This window comes from Mus musculus, chromosome 13, assembly GCF_000001635.26.
Source record: "Mus musculus strain C57BL/6J chromosome 13, GRCm38.p6 C57BL/6J".
In the NCBI taxonomy this organism is placed as follows: Eukaryota; Metazoa; Chordata; class Mammalia; order Rodentia; family Muridae; genus Mus; species Mus musculus.
Window position 1 is genome coordinate 69,702,094 of NC_000079.6, and position 24,238 is coordinate 69,726,331.

Consider the following 24,238-nt stretch of genomic DNA (forward strand, 5'->3'; position numbering starts at 1 on the left):
GTCCTTAAGCATCCTTAAACAAGGAGAAGCCCACACTGCCCAAGTAATTGCATGGAGTTAGCCAAGAAGCTGACTCTCCCTTCATAGCTAGAAAAAACAAAGTGGCAACATTTGAGCATGGCCAGCCATGCCATGCTTTCTGGTAGGTTCTAGTCAGCTTCCTGGAATCATTTTAGTCCCCAGGTACTTGTAAGAGTATGGGCTCCTATGATATGTTTCCTGCCTGTAAAATGCTGCTCATGACACATGTGTGTTGCTGCCTGAAATTTAACACTTTAAATGCAGATGAAATACTTCCAGTGGGGCTGGAGAGTTGGCTCTCTAGTTAATATCACTAGATGCTTTTCCAGGGGCTCTGGATTCAATTCTCAGAACCTACATGGTGGCTCATAACCATTTGTGAGCCCAGTTCAAAGGGGGATTCAATGCCCTCTAATGGTTTTCGAGGGCACCAGGCATGCATGTGGTTCACAGACATTCATGCAGGCAAAACATCTACATTTTTTAAAAAAGAAAGGAATATAGATATATAGACAGACAGAGAGGCTGGAATGAAGGAAGGAGGGAAGGGAGGAAGGAAGGAAGGAAATAAGGAAGGAAGGCAGGCAGGCAGGAAGGAAGGAAGGAAGGAAGGAAGGAAGGAAGGAAGGAAGGAAGGAAGGAAGGAAGGAAAGAAGAGACAGACAGACAGACTTCCAGTGGAAGCCTAGCCCACCATGATTGATTCTCGAGACTGGGTGTCAGGTATGCATGGTTTTATTTAAAATGTGTCCAATAAGATTTTCCACTTGGAATGAACATTTTACCTCTGTCTGCATGTTGTCATAAACATTATCTCCTCATTTCATGGAGCTTCTTAGAAAGTTCTAGGTGATTTAACAGAAGAGTAAAATGAAAGTGTGGGGAGATTAAATAACGGGAGGTCACACCACAGTTAGGGTGCTCTTGCCTCAAGTCAGGGACACACAAGTGACTAGTGGGTGAAGTAACAGACCGGGTCATGCAAGTCCCCTTGTGTCACCTGGTGTCCTTTGGCAGTTCTGGTGTCTCCTGTCACTAGCACGGAAGACAAAGTGAGTCCGACGACATCGGCAAAGGGGAAATTGTCTTCTTCTGGTGGCTGAGAGGAGACAGACACAGAAGCACTGTTGCTGGAGCGTTCCCTAATGTCTGAAGAGACTGTCCCTCTGGCCATCTGCTGATCTGAGCACCCAGGGAGGGGCACCTCATGTCCTGAACCCCCCCTGGTGGCCGCAGCATCCCCTGCCTCTCATCAAATGGCACAGGTTTATCTTCGAACAGCAGCACAGAACAAGATAAGCATGGGAGCACATTTTAATCAAGTGGGCAGTTGTACTTTTAAGTCAACACTAAAACCTGGCAATGTTAGATTTGTGTTCTTATGAGCCAAAGGTCATAGCATGAATGAGGTCTAAATGTCATCACAGAAGACCACAGGCCACAGAAAGAAAGATACATCTTCAAGTTATGTCGACCTGCCAGATAGAGAAACAGAGATCTCAGCAAACAGGGGCTGGCCGGCCCAGTGATGTGCGGCTCTCTTGACTTGCTAACAGCCCCTTTGTATATGGAAATGGAGTGGGCGGGGCACTGAGTTCCCTCCGGGCTGCTCAAGGCTGCTGTCGTGGAAAGAAGCTAAGGGAGATTCGACAGGTGGGCAGAGGGGAGGTGGACTGGGGAAAGTCGTCAACTCGCATGTGTTCTAAAGTGACTTAGAGACGGTCATTTATTATGGAAATGTAATCCCAAACAGTTTGCTCTTTCTCTCTGTAAACACGTCAGTTCATAAATAACTTAAGTGTGTCCTTTGCATTCAGAACACAGTTCTGGCTGGAGTAGAAAAGGGTGGAAGATGCACAGCGGTGGAGGAGATGGCAGGGTGGAGTGTGGACGGGCGGCTCGAGAGTGTCTGGGGAGCGTGCAGGCATCAGCCATCAGACACGGGTGGGGTGACCCAGCCGTATTTCTCATGTGTCTTCACCAAACTCTTAAAGGTTGCTTCAGCTTCCTTGCGGCTGAAGGACTTTTTTGACTTGCCAGCTTTTCTGCAGATCCGTCCCTGCATGAGATGGAAAAAGACACCAGGTTAGAGGCTCAGCAGAAGATCTTTGTCTCCTCAAAGGTTTGCCAAAGGCCCATAAGGTGGTAGGCCATTTCTGATGTTTGAATCAACATGTGTTGACCACAAGCAAGGGTGGGCCCTCTCATGGGTCTGATGTGGGGCGTTACAGCTTTGGTGGAGGGTGCACTGTGGAGCCAGGGACTGTAAACCACTTAGGGTGCAGGGCAGCCTCTGCTTTGTTCAAACTGGTTCCATTTATAAGGCGGGAAGGTGTTCTCCCTGCATCCTTAAGATACAGCTGAAGGATCCCTTAGGAAAATAACATCAGTTCAGACAGAAGTGGACAGCATTCTCACGGGAACGTCATGCTTCAAGTATAACTTCTGGGTTTTCTGTGATTGTCATGGAAATAAATATATTTATATACAGAGATGTATATTATGCATTCACAAAGCAATTAAAAAATAAAATGTAAAGTCCATTTGGGAACAATTACTGAACTTCCGCCGTTTCATGTGTTATATCATTTGGGAGGCAGGTGGGGGTCAGAGGTCAGGGCCGCCTCCCCAAAAGGTGTGTTCTGAAGAACTAAAGACTGGGTCCCACAGTGGACAAGAGGACCTGGTCTATCTTAAGGCGGCTGAGACAAGCCTGAGAAGAAGCGAGGTGTGTTCAACCATTTGATACTGTGACAAGACGTTCTCATCTACAAAGTTCACTCTTGAAAACCACAAAACCAAGTGACAAAGAATGTTAAAACAAACAAACAAACAAAAGAACAACAGTAACAACAACAAAAACACTTTATAATGTTTTCAGGGATTTTATGCTTTCATGTTGGGTCAAATTCATAGCTATTCTCTGTCACATGCAGCCTGAAGGCTGGGCGGTGGACATGCCTGCTAGACCATGAGGAATGAGAAAAAGAAGTATCACAATCACAAAGAACATAGATCTAAGAGCCTGTGGATTGTCACCAGAAATTGGGGTGACAGTGGGCTCTTACTGGGCAGCTTGATGAGGTTCTTGGGCTTCTAGTTTCTTCAAAGGCAGCTCACCTGAATTGTTCCCTTGGCCTTGAAGATATGCTTGCACACGTCTAACCAGGCTCAGGCTTTCCTGGGTTACCCCTCCCCAGATACGACTGCCTTCCACCAGCCAGCCAGTACCTTCATTCAGGTGCCTGCTACTTCTTGTGGCTTCACGGTAACTACACAGACCGTCTGCATTTCTTGGATGCTACACTCATGTGACAGTGTGATTGTGCTGGGCCTTGAACTGGAAACAGGCCTCCATACTACACCACGTATACACTGAGGGTGGCGTCTACCCAGGCTGTGGGACCAGAGGCTCGTAGCTTGCAGCTCGTAGTATCCTTGGCTTTCTCTGGTAAACCAAGTGGGAGCTTCTGGACTGACCAATGAATCTACAGCCAATGGTGCCAGATCCCAGGAACCTGGGGTGGAAAAACAGCTTGCAAGTATGAATTCAGAGCTTACCCTTCCTGTCCAATGGGAGCCTTCTCATTCACAACAGAGAAACTTGAGTAGGAACGCTCTGTACTTCCAATGGCCCCCTGGTCTACTTGTCTCTCTGCTATCCAGACATTTGACACCCTTTATAAAGGCTTCCAGTTGGACCCAATGACCTTTCCAAGGGAGAAAGAACTTGAGGGGAGGGAAGGAAGGAAGTCTCTGCTTGATGACTGTAGTAATGCCTGATGACTGTAGTAATGTCCCCAAGTCTTGCCAGGGTATAAGCCCCATGCTTAATTATATAGCTTTGTACTTTTATGAAGGGTGGTAGGGGCCACTGAGACTTAAAACTCACACAACTGTGGCTGAGGTCAAAGCCCAAAGCTTTGGTGTCAGACATAGGTGTTTGTGCAAGGAAGCTGATACACACACACACACACACACACACACACACACACACACACACACACACACGAGCAGATAGTTTTGGACAATGTGAATGTTTTAGCCATCTCTTTAATTCCTCTTGCACAGTACGGACAATTGATGTTCCGACAGAGAGTTCTGAATTGAAGGACCCGGACAAACAGGCTTGCAGTAATTTTGGAATATTCTGTGGCCTTTTTCATGAACACAAACTTTGCCTGTTTGTGAAAGTCCCAACTGTTAGAAGATACAACCAACAAACCCCAGAGGAACAAGCGGCTCATTGTTTCCCTTTTTCCTGCCTGGGAGAATCATGAACATAGAGTCCAGTGCGAAGTCAGTTGGATGGTAGGAGAGAGGCTGCCAGGAGCCAGCAGCTCAGTGCCTTCTCCCTAGTGAGAGTCGGTGAGAGGCTCTCAGCCCCCAACAGTCCCCAGGCACGGGTCCTGCAGTGGGCACAGACTGTTGCCCTCTCCAGATTAGCCACTTTATTATTACACACACCAACATTAGATGTCAGAACCAGCTTCCATTTGTCCTGTGGCCATGGCTGATTCTATATGGGAGTTTCCAGACTGCATTAGCTGTGCGTTAAGACTCACCCTGAAAGGGGCTGGCAACACCCCATGAACTGGGGACCTGAGTAAGAGCAGAACGCCAGCTGAGCACTCAGAATTCATCTGTCCCTGCTTCCTGACAGGACAGGAGGCAAGGCTGCTGCCTCTCTTTCCTGCTGGCAGGATTTCCCTGTGGTTATAGACCTTACCTTGCATCTGTGAGCTCAGACAAACCCACATTTCCTTAAATCACTTTTGTCAAAACTTTTGGAGCAGCGATAAAAAAGCTAACTAAGCACTTGTCACAGATTCACTGGAACAAGAGAAGGAATTGGAGAGGCTGAGAATGGAGACAGAGAGAGGAGAGAGAGAGAGGGAGAGGGAGAGAGAGAGAGAGAGAGAGAGAGAGAGAGAGAGAGAGAGAGAGAGAGAATGAATTAAGATCTGCCTATCTTACTGTCAGAGCACCCACCTCCCCTGTCTGTTTCCATATGATAACCTGAGGCTAGGCTCAGACGTTTCTTTTGGATAACTCACTTCCTCTTAACCATCTTTTTGTATTTCACGAGAAAAGACTGGAATATGACACTTTCCCCTTCACTGCAAGAGCTTGGTATCATCCTTCAGAGTCTGTGACAACATTCCTGACACTCTTTCTCCAGAGCTACAGGCTGTTCCTACAAGTGGCACAGTGGGAACACAGTCTTTGCCTCCCCAGCTTTCAAGGGCTCAGACCAACACTGAATAAGAAGAGTGTTAACAAGAACACAGGGGCTGGGGCTGTACCTGTGAAGCAAAACTTTGTATGTGCTTTTGGTTTGATCTGGCCTTGCCATAGGCTTTAAAAGATATAGATGTGTGTGTGTGTGTGTGTGTGTGTGCGCGCGCGCGCGTGCGTGTGCATGCGTGCACATGTGGGCGTTCAGGCTTCTGGCTGGTGGGTCCCAGGTATCTCCCTGTCTTTGTCTCCCCAGTACTGGTTATAAATATATACCACTATAATTCTCTATATGGTTTCTGGGAGTGAAGCTAAGGGCCTTATGCTCGCACTGATAACAGTTTACTGAGTCCTGGCTTTTGGCAGCAAGGGGTGGGGGAAGCCAAATGAATAAACATGAAGACATCTCCCTTGTCTCCCTCGCTAATAGGTGAGTCCAAAGACTGGCCCTCTTTGATTTTGCACAGTTCCTGTTGTACCCTCCTGCACGCTGACTTTTGGTTGTCAGAGTCACTGCCAATTGCCTTGTGGCCTCATCCATTTTGTGTGCTGGGCAAGTGAGGCTGCCTTTGGGAGCCTTGGGGCCATGGACACTATGAGGTGCAGGCCTGTTGTTAGTGACAGACTTGGCGTTAGTGACGCCTGAGTGTGATAAACCTGCTGTAGGTTATTCTGTGCAGAGTGGGTACAAACATCACATCCGGCTCCATTTCACTAGGTGCTAGGTATGACAGTGTACTTATCCAGACGATGTCAAATGGCCTGGGGAGAACAGTCACTCCCAACTGATATATGTCATGGGGCCGACTAAGGAGATCTGGACCCATCTCTTCTACTCAGCAGATGCATGTGGCTGTGTCCCTAGAGTGGGGACAGTGTTGGTTGCCGGGGACCCATCAGGTCCTGAACATCTTCCAGCCCAGCTTAGGAAAGGAAGAAGGGGAGGAAGGAGCCTGGAGAAGGGGTGTGGAGGTGCCTGTGTCCCCAGAGATTTTTCTTGATAGCGCTGGCATTAGCTTTGAAATGTAGCCCCAAGTAAAGGCTTGAAATAGACTGCTGTAGTCTGGGAGCCTCGACCAGATGCTCTGTGGGCTTAGACATGGAATTTTTAGGCTGTGTGTGTGTGTGTGTGTGTGTGTGTGTGTGTGTGTGTGTGTGTGTGTGCTTACGCATGAGTGCATGCACTGGGTGGGGAGGAGTTGCAGAATTCAACTGATTCGCTGTTAGATCTTCATTTCGGCCTCCCTCCATGTATGACATCGGGCAAGTTACCTGTTCTCAGTTTCATTGTCTGTAAAGTAAGCATCATAATCGCATTAGAAAGCTCTGGACTTCTGTCTTAGTTAGGGTTTTACTGCTGTGAACAGACACCATGACCAAGGCAAGTCTTATAAAAACAACATTTAATTGGGGCTGGCTTACAGGTTCAGAGGTTCAGACCATTATCATCAAGGTGGGAGCATGGCAGTATCCAAGCTATCATGGTGCAGGCAGAGCTGAGAGTTCTACATCTTCACCCAAAGGCTGCTAGTGGAAGACTGACTTGCAGGCAACTAGGGTGAGGATCTTAAGCCCACATCCACAGTGACACGCCTACTCCAACCATGTCACACCTATTTGAACAAGGCCACACCTCCAAATGGTGCCATTCCCTGGCCCAAGAATATACAAACCATCACAGCTTCAATATACAAAGCAGCGACTGGGGTTTTATTGTCAAGTTATTCTGAGACCCTCATCCTGTAAGGAAATGTCAGTTTGTCATCCTCTTAAACAAAGTCAGGACAATTCTGACTTTTAAAGTGGATATCATAACTCAGGTTTTGCTTGTTTGTTTGTTATGAAACTGCCGTCAGGCAGCCTGGGTGCATTGCATTATCTAACTTCCCAGTCCTTTGCCCGTGGTGTTTGACCTGAACTCCTCAGCTTTGTATTGCTAACTTCCGTAGGTTTTTATTCATAAATGATCCTTTGTGGTATCCGTGTCCCATCTGCCTGTGAGTTGTGAGTATATATTAATGTTTCCAGAGTCCTCTTATAGAGTTTCAGGGCTCCTGAATATTCTCCTCTGAACACAAATTCCAGAGTTGATCCTTACTCTCAAAACCTTTGGAAGTGTACTTGCTGGTTTTGAGGAGCCAGGAACTTTGTTCTTCAGCACAGGTTCCAAACCCGGTAGGCCTTGCTCAGCCTTCCTTTCTGACAGGCTGCTCCCTGGGGAGACACGTAAAGCTCTCAGGCTCCTGGCTTGGAGAAAACAGACAAGGGGGTGGGGAAGGGGCGGCATGGAAGCTTGAAAGGAGGCCCACCTGGGGTAGACTTTCTTTTAAGGTTGGACATTCAAGGCAAATCCCAAGCAAAATCCATTTGTTAGTTTCTGAAGGGGCAGGTAAGACACGACACAGAGAAGATGGCTTCCAAGTCACACTGCCAAGCCACAGAAAAGGACACTGGATCCATAGGAAGGTGGCCTAACTGGATGGGATAAAGTGAGGTATCAGTTGGAAGGACCTGGAGCACATGTAGCCTTTAGCATGACCTGAGTATGTATGCATGCGTGTGCAAGTGCACATATGTAATTCCTATGAGTATATATTGGTGAATGGGTAAATGCCTGTGTGTCAACGTGTATACACACACACACACACACACACACACACACACACACACACACACACACACACACACACACAGCTTGTCGTATGTGAGCCTGTTAGTGTGTGTGCAAGTGTAACACCGTAGTAGTGGCTATCAAACCACAGAGTAAGTTCTCTGAAGGGATATACCTACTGACTGGAGCCTGGACTTTTATGGAACAGAGGGAGCCCCAGGCTGAGTGGACCAGTCTGGAGGTCAGTCAGTTCTGTGCATAGGTCCAGGCTTAGTCACTCTTTGCAATTGCAATCAACGCTGAGAGCCAGGAGGACAGACACCAAGGGGTAAGATGGTGGAAGCATGCCCTTGGAGCGGGTGAGTTGCTTTGGAACACCAGGCAGACATTGTCTGAAATGAACCGTCCAGAGTGCTAACTTCCTTATGCCTCTGTGGGGATGGATGGTCACAGATCCATAGTTACTGGGGAACGGCTGCTGTTCACCTGTTTCACACAGGCCATCTCAGGGACTTCACATGATCCTGAGGACTTGTGTGGAATCGGATATTCTATCCCATGACCCATCCACCCCCAAGGTTACTGAAGAGTGGAGGGCACTGAGACTGTGAGACCTTGGTAAGAACCAGGAAGGAACAACATTGGTCAGGCCCCTGGATACACCAGGCAGAAGGGCTTCTTGCAAAGCTGGAGGAAGATTTCCATGGTGGGCCACCTTCAGGGACCTAGGGCATTCCAGTGACTACTGATCCCAGTCACCCCACCTGCTCAGTCCCAGTCACCGGCACCTGGGCTTCCTGTCTTCTCAGATGGGATTTCAACAAAAGGTGCCTGCCCAGTATGGCTCAGAATTCCTTTCTTGATTTAGACCCCCATAATGGCTTCACTTAAACCCCTCCCGCTAATGCTCCAAACATTTGGAGCAGTTCATGACCCCAGCATTTTGGGTAAGAATAAACACTTATGTGTTTTCAGAGGATGTAATTCTGAATACAAACGGAGGCAGTGGGAATAGAGCGAACTCTCCCCAAACCTCAGCAGCAACTGATCCCGGTGGGATGCAGTGCATCAGGCCTGGACAAGCACGAGGTTAGACAGAGTGCTCGGGGAGGGAGTCTGGTTAGCTCAGCTACTGTCACAGTGCAGAGAAGGTTGAAGCCCTGGCAGGGGCAACACTGTCAGCCCAATGAGGCACACATGGGCAGGGCTTGGGGAGGGAATCAGTGGGGGTAAGAGATCAGATAGGCTAAGGGAGGAAACAGATGTCCAGGGCTAGGTGCTAAGTCTATGCTGGCTGCATTTTGGAGGTACATCAGAACTTCAGGCTGAAGGGGTAGGGATGGCAGACTGGATAGGAGCCCACAGCAAGGAATTCAAACAATTATTGTAAAGAGGGTACACGGCGCAGGTGTGAGGAAGTTCATTTCATTCTGCAGTGGACCGTAGGCCCCTGGGGAAGTCACTCTCTCCCAGACCCAGTGCTCTGCCCTGTGTCCTATGTGTCAATAACCCCTGTAGGGGTGAGCTTCCGTTTCAGTATAATGAGCACCTTCTGTGGGCCATGGGAAGAACAAGTGAGGACACATAAGTCAGATGACCCCAAGTCACCCACATGGCCAGCTCTTAAGGAGCCTCAGATGTGTGAAGGGGTGGTTTGAATATGATGGTCTGGTCTCATGCCTTTGAGCCCTTGGCCCCAGCAGGTGATGCTTGGTGAAATAGTTAGGAAGCAGGTTTAGCTGGAGGAAGTAGATTGTTGGGGGCAAGCCCTGAGGGTGAGGACTTGGCTCTTGTTCTGGACCAAGGTCTACCTCTGCTTCCTGATTCTACTGAGACTGAGACGCTCCTACCTCCACAGAGCCACTCTGCCCTGGACTTCATTCCCTCAACCTGTGAGCCAGAATGAATTCTTATTCCCCAAAGTGGCTTCTTGTGCCAGGTATCCTACCACAGAGACAAGAAAAGTTTAACCAGGGCTGTCGAGATGGCTCAGCGGGTAAGAGCACTGACTGCTCTTTTGAAGGTCCTGAGTTCAATTCCCAGCAATCACATGGTGGCTCACAACCACCCGTAATGAGAACTGATGCCCTCGTCTGGCACGTCTGAAGACAGCTACAGTGTAATCATGTATAATAATAAATAAATCTTTGGGCCTGAGAGAGCGGAGTTGACCGGAGTGAGTGGGGCTGACCGGAGTGAGCAGGGTTGACTAGAGGGAGCAGAGGTCCTAAAAATTCAATTCCCAACAAACACATGAAGTCTCACAGTCATCTATCTGTTCAGCCACAGTGCACCTCTATACATAAAATAAATAAATAAATCTTTAAAAAAAAGTTTAACTAATGCAGATGGCTATTTGGTTACAACGCATCAAAACTTGAGAACTCTCCTGCTTTTATTGTTTTAATAGCTGCTGCATTTGAGAAAATGTTTCTTTAACAGAAGGCTCAGTATATCCATGAAGGAGCCCTAAGGGGGCAGCCTAGAGTTCCCAAGGGCTGGAAAAGTAACTGTCATTTGAATAGTCCCCAGTGGGTGCTAGAGACATAGGGAAAGCAAGACGCACAGTTCTTCCTATCTCTCAGTTGGGATGCCCCAGTGAAGGGGACTTCTGGTAGATTAGTTAGTATAGGAAATAATAAATGAGTGAGTGAATGAATGAATGAATGAATGAATGAGTGAATGCAGTAGACAGATTAAACACCCCCCCCATGGGAAGGCTCATGGGCCATTTTTGAAAGAATCTGACTCTCTTTGGTGCAGCTGAGAAAATAGTATTTTTGAATTTTTAATTGTTATTATTTTTAACATGTATTGGTGTTTTGTCTGCATTCATATCTGTGTGAGGGTGTCAGACACTTGTAAGCTGCCATTTTGGTACTTAGAATTGAACCCCGGTCCCCTGAAAGAGGAACCAATGCTTTTAAACGCTGAGCCAGCCCCAAGAGGACAATATCTTCATGCAAAGCCACTCAACTCAACAGGAAATGTTTCCTTATTAGAACCTGGAAGAGAAATCTCAGGTGAACAAAGATTTTTGTCTAACATGGTCCCAAGTATTTTCCTAATAATCTTAAGCAATTCACGGACTCCGGTATACTCTGAAGTTTGTGAAACCTCCATTGGTTTTGTGTCCATTTTGATGGTGTTAACTGATGTTCTTCTGAACCTCACGTTAGTGAAGGCGCCTTATTTAACATTCCCATGAAAGTCCCCCAGCCACTGGTAATGCCAAAGGCACAGTTCTCATATTCTCACCAACACAGAGCATCACTTTTCTCTCCACCCTAAAGAAAGTTCTAGCAATTGTTGAGTCTGCATGGAAACAGATGGTATTTTGTTAGAGGAATCAAGCCCAGAAAAAGCAACATTTCTGCTAAAAATGTTTCCTGATAATCAGACGATCATCTTAAAGTTGCTGTTTTGAGACTCACTAGCACACTTCTGCTTGAGCAGGCAAGTCCTTGGGTGAGGTCTGTTAGAGTGTATCTCTACATGGTAGAGGGACAGCAAGACTGCACCATAGGTAGACATAGCCTACCATGTGCGAGTCACTATTCTCAGACTGGGACAGTCTTCACATTGGACACACTAGACCACCTTAGCAGCTGGGCTCAGTAACTGTCCAACCATCTACACACGTGAAGTAACTGAGACACGGATGGATCAGTGAGATGCTGGAAGCCGCAAAGCTCAGGGCACACAGCCAGGTCCTAACAAAAGCATCCTGGGTGTTAAACATTCTCAGTAGCAGAGAGAATGGGGACCTGTAGGACAGACAGGAAGGCAGTGGCCCTCATCCCCTACACATACTTCCTGCCTTGGCTTCTTAGTGACACCAGGAGCTCCTTCCCCAGGGAGCCCGCTCCTGCCACTGGTGACCCCCTTTAGTCTGGAGCTCTAAGTCTGTTACTATCACTACGCACAAACCTTAAGATTTCCAAGGCATCCGCTCTGCTCTATGGCCATTTCTGATCTCTTCCCCTCTTCCCCTTGACTTGATCTGTCTGTGTCACCTGCTCTAGCTCCAGAAACCACTTAAGGAAGGAAACGGCTTATGTGGGTTCTACTTCCAGGTCACGGCCCATCACTGAGGGAAGTCAAGGCAGGAAGGCTAGCAATCAGGAATCATGAGGAAGACTGCTCGCTAGCTCTCAGGCACATGCTTAGTCAGCTCTTTACACAGTTCAGAACCACTTGCCCAGGGAATGATGCTGTCCCAGTGCGCTGGACCCTGCTGCATCAATTCAAATCAAGACTGTCCTACGCAGACATGCCCACAGACCAACCCAGTGGATACATTTACTCTGCTGAAACTTCAGGTGATTCTTTTATCGGGTTGACAGTTGACACAGTATCAGGATAGTCTTATTTCAAAAATAAGAAGTAAGCGGCACTGTTTTGAATGTTTACTTTTATGTTATGCTAGGGATTGAGCCTGGGGCTTCATACGTGCTGAGCAAGCAACTTTACATGTGAGCAACATTCCTATGCATGGTGGATTGATTGAGTTCTGTGTACCACGGGTTAGCCTCAAAGTCAATACAAAGTAAGGAATGGCCCTGACTGTTCTTCCTGCCTCCTCCTCCCACGTGCTGGGACCACAGGCAGGCGTCACTACACCTGGTTTGTGCATTCTGGAGATCAGCCCTAGGGCCTTGTGCATGACGGGCATGTGATCTACCAATGGAGACACATTCCCAAACCTTGTTTATTTTTTAGATACTACTTTATATGGGCCAAGCTGAAACACAGCCACCCCTGCGTTTTCTCTTTTATACTTCTAGATGCTATATGGGAAGTTCTCTAAATATCCTTATATGCCCACGGGAAGACTGGCAGATTATGCTACATTTGTATTTCTGCATTTACTTAAACAGTTTAGGCAAGGTCTTAACTCCATGAAGGTATATGTCATTGTTCAAAGCAATAGTTCTGGTCCCCTAGCTAAAGAGGACTCTGACTTTAAATGACTTTTAAGGAACAGTGGTAGCTTACCAGCCAGTTTGATCTTGGTTCAGTTCTTGGTTCACGTTCTTTCCTATCTGTAGATTTTCCCTAGGCCCCACAACTTTAGAGTCAAACCTCCCATCCCTCAGCCCTGCAGGGGCTGGTACCCACCCACTCTCACTTCTGTTCTCCTGCTGGGGCTGGGGACAGCTTTGCTCACTCCAGTCTGTGACCATCCCCTGCTGCAGGCCCATGATGTTAAGGATGTCTCCATCTGTTCAAGGGGCTTTTCCATAATGCTTCGCATAAAAAAAAATGGATGGACCCACGGCTAGCCACCCTGGGGAAGAGGCTACACCTTTGTCCCCAGAAAGGACACACTGTTGAGTGATACCCACAGCACAGCAGATGGTTTCCAGGGAGACAGGATGTGAGGAAAGTTACTCACCTTTCCCACCTCCTGCCTTTTGTACTTTTCCTACAGAAGTCCCATCCTCTCCCAGTGACCCTAGACTTTTCTCTGTCAGCTGCTGCCCCCACTGACTTCATCACTCTCCACCACTAAGCAATCAACATTTCCCTGTCTCACAGCTCCCATTATTCAGTTCCCTTAGCACAGATAATAGGAAATGCCTTTGAAGAGAAACTCCTCTTAAATGGGGATGGGTGGGGTATGGGGGAACCAAGTCAACACTAGATAAAATGACAGCAGTGTGTGTGTGGGGGGGGTGGGTGGGTGGGTGGGGTGGGTGAGTAATGGGATTGGAGTTCCAGAAAAGAGGGCAGCCACACACTGATGTCTGCCCCTGATAGCAGAACATCACTATTTGGGGGCAAATTGTTTGCTCTGGAAAACCTGCTTTAAGAAGGAGATCAGGATTTCACAGGCAGCCAGGGCAGCAGGCCTGGAGTTCCCTCTGCAGATGGTTTCTAACCCTGAGGCGCAGGCCTGCCTTTGCACTTGCTGTGACATTTCACGGCTGTAGTCTGTTTCTCAAGCAACAGGACTCCTAACGACAGAGAAAGTTCACATTGTATATCACTGCTCTGGCATTTGCAGATGGGGAAAGAGCTATGGCATTAAACAAATAAAAACCAACTCGAGATATGTTTTCTGGAAAATTCAAGTGAGAAAATGTTACGATTTTGGGCACACACTGCATAAAATACACATTAGCCTTTAGAATAGTTTGCTCTTGGCATAAAAACATAGCAACGGGACTATAGGGACATTTACTTAATCTCCTTTATCAAAGATGTTCATGAGGACAGGAAGTTGAGTTTTGACTACTACACATAGCCCCACCCTCGCCGGACAGAAGTCCACCAGGCTCTGTGGCTCAGTTCTAGGAATGGAACTCAGTGTTCAGGTGTGGCTGTTTCATCCAATATCAGGTGAACACTGAACTCATGCTGTGGGGAGGACTGAGCCTGCATGTAGGAGTCTCTACAGAGCTGCACACACTGCGCACACACTGTCCGTTTGGTCCTCAGTTTACCACTGTGTGCAGGGACGGTAGTTACAGCTTCAGTATTCACTACTCATCCAGCAGCCACCTTCACTACCGCCAGGCTCATCACAAGGTCACACTCTCCCTGTCTCAGTGTGGACATCTCTAAGATCCAAATGATCAACTTTCTTCTCCGTGTCTCCTTTACAGAAACTTCCATGAAGCTGTTTCTCTAAAGGCTGCAATGTTAGCAAGAAGCTGGGTGGGGTAGTTCATCTTCTGGGCTAGAGTACATGCCCAGTGCAGCCATGACTGTCCTGAGTGAGGGTTAGCTGGTGGCTTCCACCAGAATTTGTTTCAGACCCTCACAACAGCAGCAAGTTGCTACAGGTCTACTTTAGCAGGAAGGGACCGGGCTCCAGGGTGACTGTTGAGAATTCTTGCAGTGGCTGGATTCATAGTGGCCCTTAGTGGCTGGTTCTACATCAGCATGATTTAGAAAAAAATCATGGCCAGGCAGAGCTCAGGTCGTGTGGTTTAGTGAGTCTAAATGTGTATGTGAAAGTGGACATGTAGCATTAAATACATAAATCCCTGAATGGGATTCCTTCCTGCATTAAACCATTTATGTTCCCGGATGAAAGGCACACAAACACACACACACACACACATACACACACACACACACACACACACACACACACACACACACACACACACACACACACACAGCCATTACATTTTAAAATGCCTTGAACAGCACAGTAGCTGGGCAACTGTCTACCCTCTAAGCTGTTAGAATCTACCTCCTATCCATAACCCAGGCTATTACTATGTTTCATCTGGGCTGCTCTTAGTTCCAATCAGGCAGCCCTCTGGGCTACGTTCTCTTGGCCCCTAGCCCGTGGCAGTTTTTCTTTCTCCTCTCCCATATGTCCTCTCTATCCCATGGTGGCTTCTTCTTCTTTCTTCCTTCCTCTTCTTCATGGTCCCAAACCTGGGAAACCTAAACCCTGTCTATATCTCTTCTCCCTAGCTATGGGCTGGTAACATCTTTATTTACCAATCAGAATTAACAGGGAACAGGGTCCCTCAATACCTTACATACGGATCTGTCTTTAGGACAGTTTGGGGGGATCCAAATTAACATTAGAATACAAATAACATTAGGCCAACTCACTACATGGACAGACGCCTGATTAGTTCGAGGCCACGTAGTGATTATCACTGCTGTTCTTGATGGATGTCATGGCTGAGTGAATGTGGACACGTGACGTGGATACTTCTTGATGCTCTTGGTGCCCTAGGCAAGCCTAGACTTTCAAGAACCTAGAAACTTCAGTGTCAATGCTGGCCACTGTTCTAAGGGCTTAGACATGAGGCTACCTTAGGGAGACTCTGGGGGACAGACATGGAGATTTGTAATCCTTGGAGTTGAGGAGTGGGGTCGCTGGCTTATTTATTGGTAGCAGGGAGTGTCTAACAAGAACAGTGGGATGACTGTTGAGAAGTTCAACCAAGTTTTCCTGCTGAGGAAACAATACCATTAGCCAGTGGATTGGAGACCATACCATGCCCTAAAGGTCACACAAATGTGTTGTGTGTTCACAGGTACTGACTTCCTGCAGCCCTTTCTCCAAAACTAGCTGAGCTCAGGAACACACTAGTCCGGGCCTCTGCCCTTGGCCTTGAACCTCTCTGCATCTGCCCATTTCCCTAATGAGCAAGCACAGCGGTGTTCTGTTGGAGGCAGCAAAGATTCAGCAACTCTGTGACCCAGAGGGCAAGCCCTAAACACCATCTTAAAGCGTGATGTCCCCCATCTGCCCCCCGCCCTCAGAAAGTTGGACCTTTAGGCCCTGAAAAACTTTTTTTAACGACCAAACTTTCTATAAGATGCTGTAACCATTGGATACATTTGCCCCAGAACACCCTTTGGATTGTTTTGTGCAGTGTCTGCTAATGAGGCGCTAATGAAGTGGCAGGCTGGAGGCGCAGAAGCAAGCATCCACTCAGCGAGAATGAAGACTCCTCCCCTCCCTGCCAGGACTCCAGGCTGTGAGGAGGGGGCGGGGGAGCCAACAGTTTCAGATCCCAAGGGTTTCGGATGACTCAGCAGATTACCACCCTGCTTTCAAAGGCCCCAAAGTGCTTGTTCTCAGTCATTTCAATGGGTGTGATGCTCTTAACACAAGTCATCTCAATACTCTTTCTCGGTGAAACAGTCTCTCTCCACAAGCCTGCTCCATGGCATGCCTGGCTGTATAATCCAGCAGCCACCAACAGAGGCTAACGCTGGAGGCTTGTACACCTCCATGCTGGAACCTCAGTGGTTGCAACCTTGAGCCTATTTCAAGGTAATAGAGCATTCTGTTTTACGCTGAGGTCCCCAACTTGTTTTGGCAACGCTCATTAAGCTGTTACCTGCATCTCTGCCCCGGTTCATTGGCAACATAAAAACCTGTGTGTTGGGTCTATCGCCTGCTCTGGAGCCAGCCCAAGGTGCTCAGAGCACCTGTATAATACTAGCACGTTTGAAAGGTAGCAGCCCTGAAGTCCTATGGCACCTTTCTTCTCCTCCAGCTTCTTGCAGCACCCTGTGTGGTTGGCAGTCCGTGCTCTATGCACACTAGGACAGTATTTGCACTATGCGCACTAGAACTGTCCATTCACTATGCACACTAGGACAATCCTAGTGGGCTCTGTGCCCACTGTTGATGGCATGGGAGGGCTAGAGGATCCCACCTGTCTGCTCAGCTCTTCCATAGTACTCCTGTTCTTTCAGGTGGGGTTGGGGTGGGAGCTAACAGTCTTTAAAGATGGTAACTGACCAGGAAGAAGGTTGGTGGATACATGCAGAAAGATGTGTGAGCTCCAGACCCCTGTGCAGGGGTGGCCCTGTGTTCCTGTATGTAGCTCACATGAGCACAGGAGAATGTAGAGAAAATCCAGGCCCTCTGACAATAGAAACTCAGAATGCCCACTCTCTTACTTTCAAGCTACACTGCTGCATAGACATGGAACAATAACCTAGGATCTTCTCTACTAAGAGAAGCCTCTCAAGAGCTACAGACATCAGACAACCAATATGCCACCACAACCCCACACACTGTCACTCTGTCCAGGAACTTTCTGACCCTTTCAGGAAGAAACAAATCTTTGACAGCACAGAAAGAGCTATGGGGTAATACCAATCCCTGTAACAAACTAGTGTTGGCTTGTTGGTGCCTGGACTGCTGTGGACCAATAGAGGGGGACAGAGGCAGCTTCTTAGAGATGATCCCTGGGAGGGACAGGTCTCTTGACAGGTTATTGGTAAGATGCTATGTCTTCTGGGTAATTCTGAATCTCTGGGGGGAAATCCTGCATTCATTACTGGGTCCACACACTGAATGGAAATGGCAGGGCAGCCCCTTGGCAGGGTAGCCCCTTAGTACCTGCATCCTCAAAGTCTGCACTCTTTTTAATTTAAATAAATAAATAAATAAATAGAAAAATAGAAAATACAGTATCTTGCTTTGTGGCCATGGCTGGCTGAAACTCACAGACATCTGCCTGCCTCTGCTTCCCAAATGTGAAGATTAAAGACCTGTGCTATCATGCCAGGTTCACTGAAGACCAACACAGGGGCCACTTCAACCTTATCATAAAGCATCATGGAGGGATGGAACTGAGGGTGGGGGCATCTATCTCTTCATTAAACTATTACCACCATAAGGGTTCATGGCCAAAGTTAATAGCAACAGACAAAATCCCCTTATGCCATTTGTTATTTAATTGCCTTTTAGGGTTAGTTGCATTTAGAGGAAGAAAGAAAATCTAAAGACCATTTTAATTGCCATATTGCAAACATTGGGGATAACACCCTGAAGTTAAGATATAAATATATGTGCATTCTATTTGAATAAAAATTTATGTAAGTATTTTAAACATTCATTTAACTTTACAAATGCCTTACATATATATATACATACACCTCTATTTACACACATTTGCATACATATGTATGCACACACAGAGAACTGAGCCTTAGCTATCTTGACAAGTTATGATTTGTGAGGTATATGGAGGATCTCCTAAATGTCTGGGGCTGGCAAACCATGGCTGCCAAGTGTGGAAAGATGCCTAGGGTCATTTGGGCAGCTGAGCATCTAGATCATCTAGGAGATACAGCCAGACCTCTGGCAGCTTTGCTACTCTCTGTGGTCTTAAATGGATGAAACCATGCCTGCCTCATTCTTGCAGAGTTCAAAGTTGCAAGGAGGCAAGAGGGAGAAGGTTTGTCAAATGAGAAGAATTCAGATCAGAGTGGGGGGGGCACTGGAGACAGGGACTCTGCAGAGGAGAGTGTGGGGCACTGGAGACAGGAACTCTGTCCATCTCTGCTGGGAGCCAGAAGGAAGGATGATCCTAGCCTGATCCTGGGCCACAGAGGTAGACTGTTGGTGATATTTGGGAATACTCCAACACATGTCTCTACTTTTGAATATGGTAAGAACAGACACACATGCAGAGATGTTTTCCCTGACATGCGTCACAGTGGTCTGGGGTTTCACTCAGGGTTATTCAGTGTTTGCTGTAACCAGTTTGCTAAAACTACTGACCACTAATTGTTCTCAGATTGACTATAACCAGGCAAGTAAAATCATATAATTCAAAGAACAAACAAAAGACAAGTGCAGAGATCTTCAAGCATTACTAAATTTCACACTGAATTTCTCCATAAATAAAAACCATACAGCGTGTTGCTGCCTGGCAGGCGCAGGACAGTGAGCAAGGCTTTCCCCCCCTCCAGTGTCTGCCCCGGCACACTGCAAAACAACACTTCAAAGGCTACCAGTCACAAACAAACCCCACAGAGCCAGCCGATTTACATTCACTGAAGCACAGAGGCTGGTTCCGGTCCCTTGGAGTGCTCATGGTTCCAGGAGGGAAGCTGCTATGTCCTTGGTGTCAACCACAGAACGTCCTTGTGTGGAGTTTGGCTTTGTTGCTAAAAATGTCTACTCTCCCGACGACACTGCAATTACCAGGCACTCAGCACCCTCCAGCTTTCTCTAATGAATCATAATCCTGCTGTATCCCAAGGGCACCCACTCTGCTTCATTTAGTGACATCTACTGAGTGTCCTCTAGGTGCAAGGTCTGGGCTTGTCCAAGGAGTCCTGTGACCCTGCCAGCCTTTCTTCTGGAGGATATTTTTTATGAATTCCTCTACGTCTGAGGAATAAGAATGAATGAAATCCAAACACAAATGGCTGGGCAGCGTTGCCTCCACAGACACCACTTGCAATGGCTTGTGAGACCACCTCATGGACCTCCTAAGGGTTGCTTCACCCAGGGCATGGGAACACATGGGAAACTGCAAGAGGATGCTCTGAAAATGGAAGGAAAGCTCTCAGTGAGAGCCTGGAAGGAAAGAAGGGGACAGGCTTCGTACAGAGAAAGGCCATGAGGTAGCCTGGGTGGACAGTGGGACACAACAGGGGGCTTTGACATTAGGGTTCAGAAAGGGATCTGTGACCTGGTTATATACACTCAGTGACAAGCAAAAGGCATCCCACACAGACCACTGGGCCCAGATGAAGACCTCAGGCACACTCTTGCTCAGATGTTTGGAAGTGGAAACGGGAAGGTGAAGTTTCGCTAAGACTATGAGATGTGCCTCTGTGTGTGTGTTGCCCACATTTGGGCCTATGGAAACATTCTCAGGGTAGGCAAGCAGAAAGGGGCGTGCTGGCAAGGAGTCTGTCCTAACTTGGTAGAGAGATCCCTAGTGACCAGAAGGTGCTAACCAAACTCAAGAAACATGGGAACCTGGCACAAATGACTTGGTGACAACCACCTTTACCGCCCCCCCCCCCCCCGACTTCCTGCTATGAGATTAAAACGTTTTCTCTCATGCAGACACCAGTCCATTACTCCCAAGCATTCCCCCCTTAGCTCTGAAATTTGGAGACTCTATGAAATAAAAATTGGTAGTTATATTTAAAAAGTGACCTGATTTTTGTGATGGGCCTTCACAGGTCCTATGGAATGGTGATAGTCTTTATTCCTCCAAGCTATAAATTTCCTCTGGGCTGCAGGACCATTCATTGGTCCTTAAGAGTTCCAAATGCCCCTCAATGAAAGGTTAAAAACACCTGGAGGGAAAAAGGTCTGTCCCCTCCCTCCACACACACATACACACACACACACACACACACACACACACACACACACACACACACACACACCACACACACACACATAACACCCACACCACACACACACACACACACACACACACACACACACACACACACACACACACACACACACACCCCACATACCACACACACACACACACACACACACACACACACACACCACACATACACACACACACACAGACACACACACACCACACACATACACCAGAATGAATCTACTGTCCTGTCCAAAGTTCATTAATATGTTTAGGTTTGCACCTGGGTTCCTTGGGACAGTTGTGGGACAACCAATGAAGTCTTTAGGGCTAAGATACCCTCTCCTGTCATTCCTTCCAGACTCTGAGATGCAGGTGGGGCACTGCAAAAGCAGCAGTCATCTTGTCCTCTTGGTGACCTCCATAAGCTGTGTCCAAGGCCTTCTCTAGCTGGGGAATGCAGCCAGGAATGAGCGAGCACCCTCCATCACACCAGGGAAGCAGCCATTTCTAATAAGGCCTTGGAACATTAAATAGCCAAGTGGAGAAGCACCCAGGAGCTGTGCGTGGTGTCTGAGGGAAGCAACATGAGTTGATGTTTCTCAGTTCTCTTTTGTCTAGACACTGCATCTCATGACCTCGTATTTGGAATTTTGTCCAAGGTGGGATGTGTTGTTCATATGCAAAACCCAATACTGCACAAGGAAAAGAATCTTCATAGGTTAGGGAGAAGGTGCTAAGCCCATCTGAGCTTAGCACAAGTCACTGAGTTCTTGGCTTGTGTGTACCCTAGGTCACTAGGCCTATTTTTCTAACTTTGCTTAGTGTGTGACTCAAGGCATTTGTTTGTAAAAGTCCTAAGAATGCTCTAGAATAAAACTCTGGTATAAAATTCCATCATAAATCTGCACTACCATGCCATGAGCTAATGAGGAAGGTGTCACATGTCACAGGTCCTGCCCCCCATGTCCGTTCTGAGCACATGACACCCCTCTATCTACTCATTCTCTTCCAGTAATTTCTGTTCCCCAAATTCATGATCTTCCCCTACGTACATGCCCTATTTAAAATGCAGCTTGCTAAAGTATAAAGGGTTTACTCACTCAATTTCAAAGTAAGACCTCCCCGAATATTCTGCAGTGTTTTCAGAAACATTATCCGTCCCTGAATGGCATGACTTACTCACTTAAAAGAACAGCGGGAGACAGAAAAATAAAAGAAACTGAAGGGAGGTGAAGAAAATTAAGGCTGGGTACAAAATGAAGATTGCACCAATTATAATCATAATTATGTAGGAAGAACCACATGCAAAGGGAAAGTTAAATGGCAAACATTGCATTACACAGACTCGTGCTTCTGGAAGACAAGATGGCTATGTGTCCTTTGTTCCCTTCCGCTTGGCTTGACTTACAGGGCCAGTTGATACCAATGTGTCAACGAGACCCAACTTTTACAAAATAGCCTTTCACCATATATTTCATAACTGTACATTTTAGTTATTTTCCCACAGCAATGGCTTTATCCCTCAGCCTTGCTGGGAATCTTAACTTAATGGTGAAGTGTTGGCATTCTCATCAGATTCAGATCCACTGTCCCATAACTGTAGAGGGGCTCGTTCTGCCCCAGGTGCAGCTGAGTGAGGGTTCGGTGGTCTTGTACTTTCTGAATCCTCTGATGAGCTTACTTGTTCTGTCTGCAGGCTGGGTAGATTTTTCTCTAATTAGAAGTCGGTCAGTCTTGGACCCTTTGGCAAGTCCTATATGATGGTACTCTTGGGATTGGTGCTAAACAGAAAGGGGAGTGAGCCAGGGACACCCTGGGGTGTCCCTGGTATATCATGGTTCAGTCATGTCACTATTAGGAGCTCATGAAAACAGTGAACTTGTCTTGGTTCACATGACTGCTGGCCTCTTGTTTCTTATACCAAAATCCCTTCGTCACACACTTGGGTTTGAGGGCACTGGGCTGTAGGAGTGTTTTGTAGTTGAATACTGATTGTCTTAGTTACTGTTATATTGCTGTGAAGAGACACCATGAACAAGGCAACTTATGAGAGAAAGCATTTAATTGAAGACTTGGTTACAGTTTCAAAGGGTGAATCCATAAGCATTATGGTAGGGAGAACATGGCAGCAGGCAGGCATGGGGCTGGAACATTCGCTGAGAGCTTAGATCTTATCCACAAGTTAGAGAGAGAGAGAGAGAGAGATACAGAGAGAGAGAGAGAGAGAGAGAGAGAGAGAGAGAGAGAGAGAGAGAGAGAGAGATACAGAGAGAGAGACACAGAGAGAGACAGAGAGACAGAGAGAGACAGAGAGATATGAAGAAAGAACAAAGAATTCAAAACCTTAACTGGAATGGGCTTTTGAAACCTCCAAGTCCACACCTAGTGACACACCTCCTCTAACAAGGCCACACCTCTTAATCCTACCCCAAAAGAGTTCTACAAACTAAGGAACAAACATTCAATTATATGAGCCTATGAGAGCCATTATCATTCAAACCACCACACTAATAAACAGCTAGTTCTGGAGACTTTACATCTCTTCTGATCACGGAGATGACACGGCACCACTCAACAGTCCTGAGAAGGACAACTCAGTGTCACCCTTGCCTATGTCCATCAAGCCAGTGGCTTCCGTCAAGATCCAGAACATTATCACTGATTTAAAGCTACTGCAGAACCTGCCAGGTTTGCCATTGCAACCAAGGGTGGATCTCTAGGGCTGAGTAGGGGTCCAGCTGGCTCGCAGGGATGTCTTATGACTCTCTGGCTGGGAGGGCTTGGCATGGAGCCAAGACTTGTGCGTGTTCTTGGAGCAAAGGTGGAGATGCAAGACTCTCAAGATCTCAGGTAGGATAGGACCACTGAGAAGATTTCAAGTGAGATTAGATTCAGTGAAAGAAATGTTAAACAGGATTTTAAAATGAAAAAATAAGTGCGAGGAAACAGTCTGAGCTGCTGGGTAGAACTGTTTCTATTTGCCAACCATGGTACTCAAAACCTCATCGTGCCTACATTGGTAGTTATGGCAACACACCCAGGCCCCATTCTTAGTTATCCCTGGAGGCTCCACTACATGGAAAGATGAAATCCTGTCCTAGAGTTAGCCTGTAGGCCATCAGACCCCAGTGATCCTTCTGTCTCTGTACCCTACATCTCCCCCGATGCCCTCAAAGCACTGGCAATACAGCATGATTGGCCATGGCTGGCTTTATACATGGGTGCTCTGATCTGAACTCAGGTACTCATGCCTATTCAACAAGCTCTCTCAGCCACTGGGCCATCTCCCAGCCACAGAATGGGGCTTCTTAGGAGATCAGAGGTGACTAGAGTTATAAAGATGCAAACTCCCAACTTCCAACAGAAAGCAAAGTTTAATTATAATTAGTACAGTGCAAGGGGAGGTGGCTGGGCAATAACTAGAGCCCTGCTTGCTTCAGCTGTCAGATGTCAGTGTCTCATCATGCACAATGCTTTGACGAGATGAAGCCCACAAAGGCCATGACAAGGGTCCATTCTGAGAGGCTGTAGTGGTTCCAGAACAAAAGGGGGGTTATTGGGCACTTTTTCCAATTGAGTTAGGGCTCAGTGTGAGAAATTTGAGTCCACTTGATGTCAGTGTAACCAGGAGACACTGATAACAACAGTAGATCCCTTTGCATAGTGAGTGTTTCTTGCAACTGCATGGCTAGGCCTTTGGCGATCATTTTATTGTGAGTATTTTAGGAAGCTCTAGTTCCTCAGAGAAGGCTCATCTACTCAGCATTTCCACATACTC

General features: G+C 47.1%; 1 protein-coding gene across 1 annotated transcript in view; it reads right to left on the bottom strand.

Moving 5' to 3' along the window:
- Positions 1–738: 738 nt before the first annotated feature.
- The window catches only part of Ube2ql1 (ubiquitin-conjugating enzyme E2Q family-like 1), a 37,066-nt gene continuing 13,566 nt past the window's right edge, over positions 739–24,238 (bottom strand). The window contains exon 2 of the mRNA NM_001145162.1: positions 739–2,080. Coding sequence (NP_001138634.1) covers positions 1,949–2,080 — 132 coding nt within the window. The 3' untranslated portion in view covers positions 739–1,948. The remainder of the gene's footprint in view (positions 2,081–24,238) is intronic.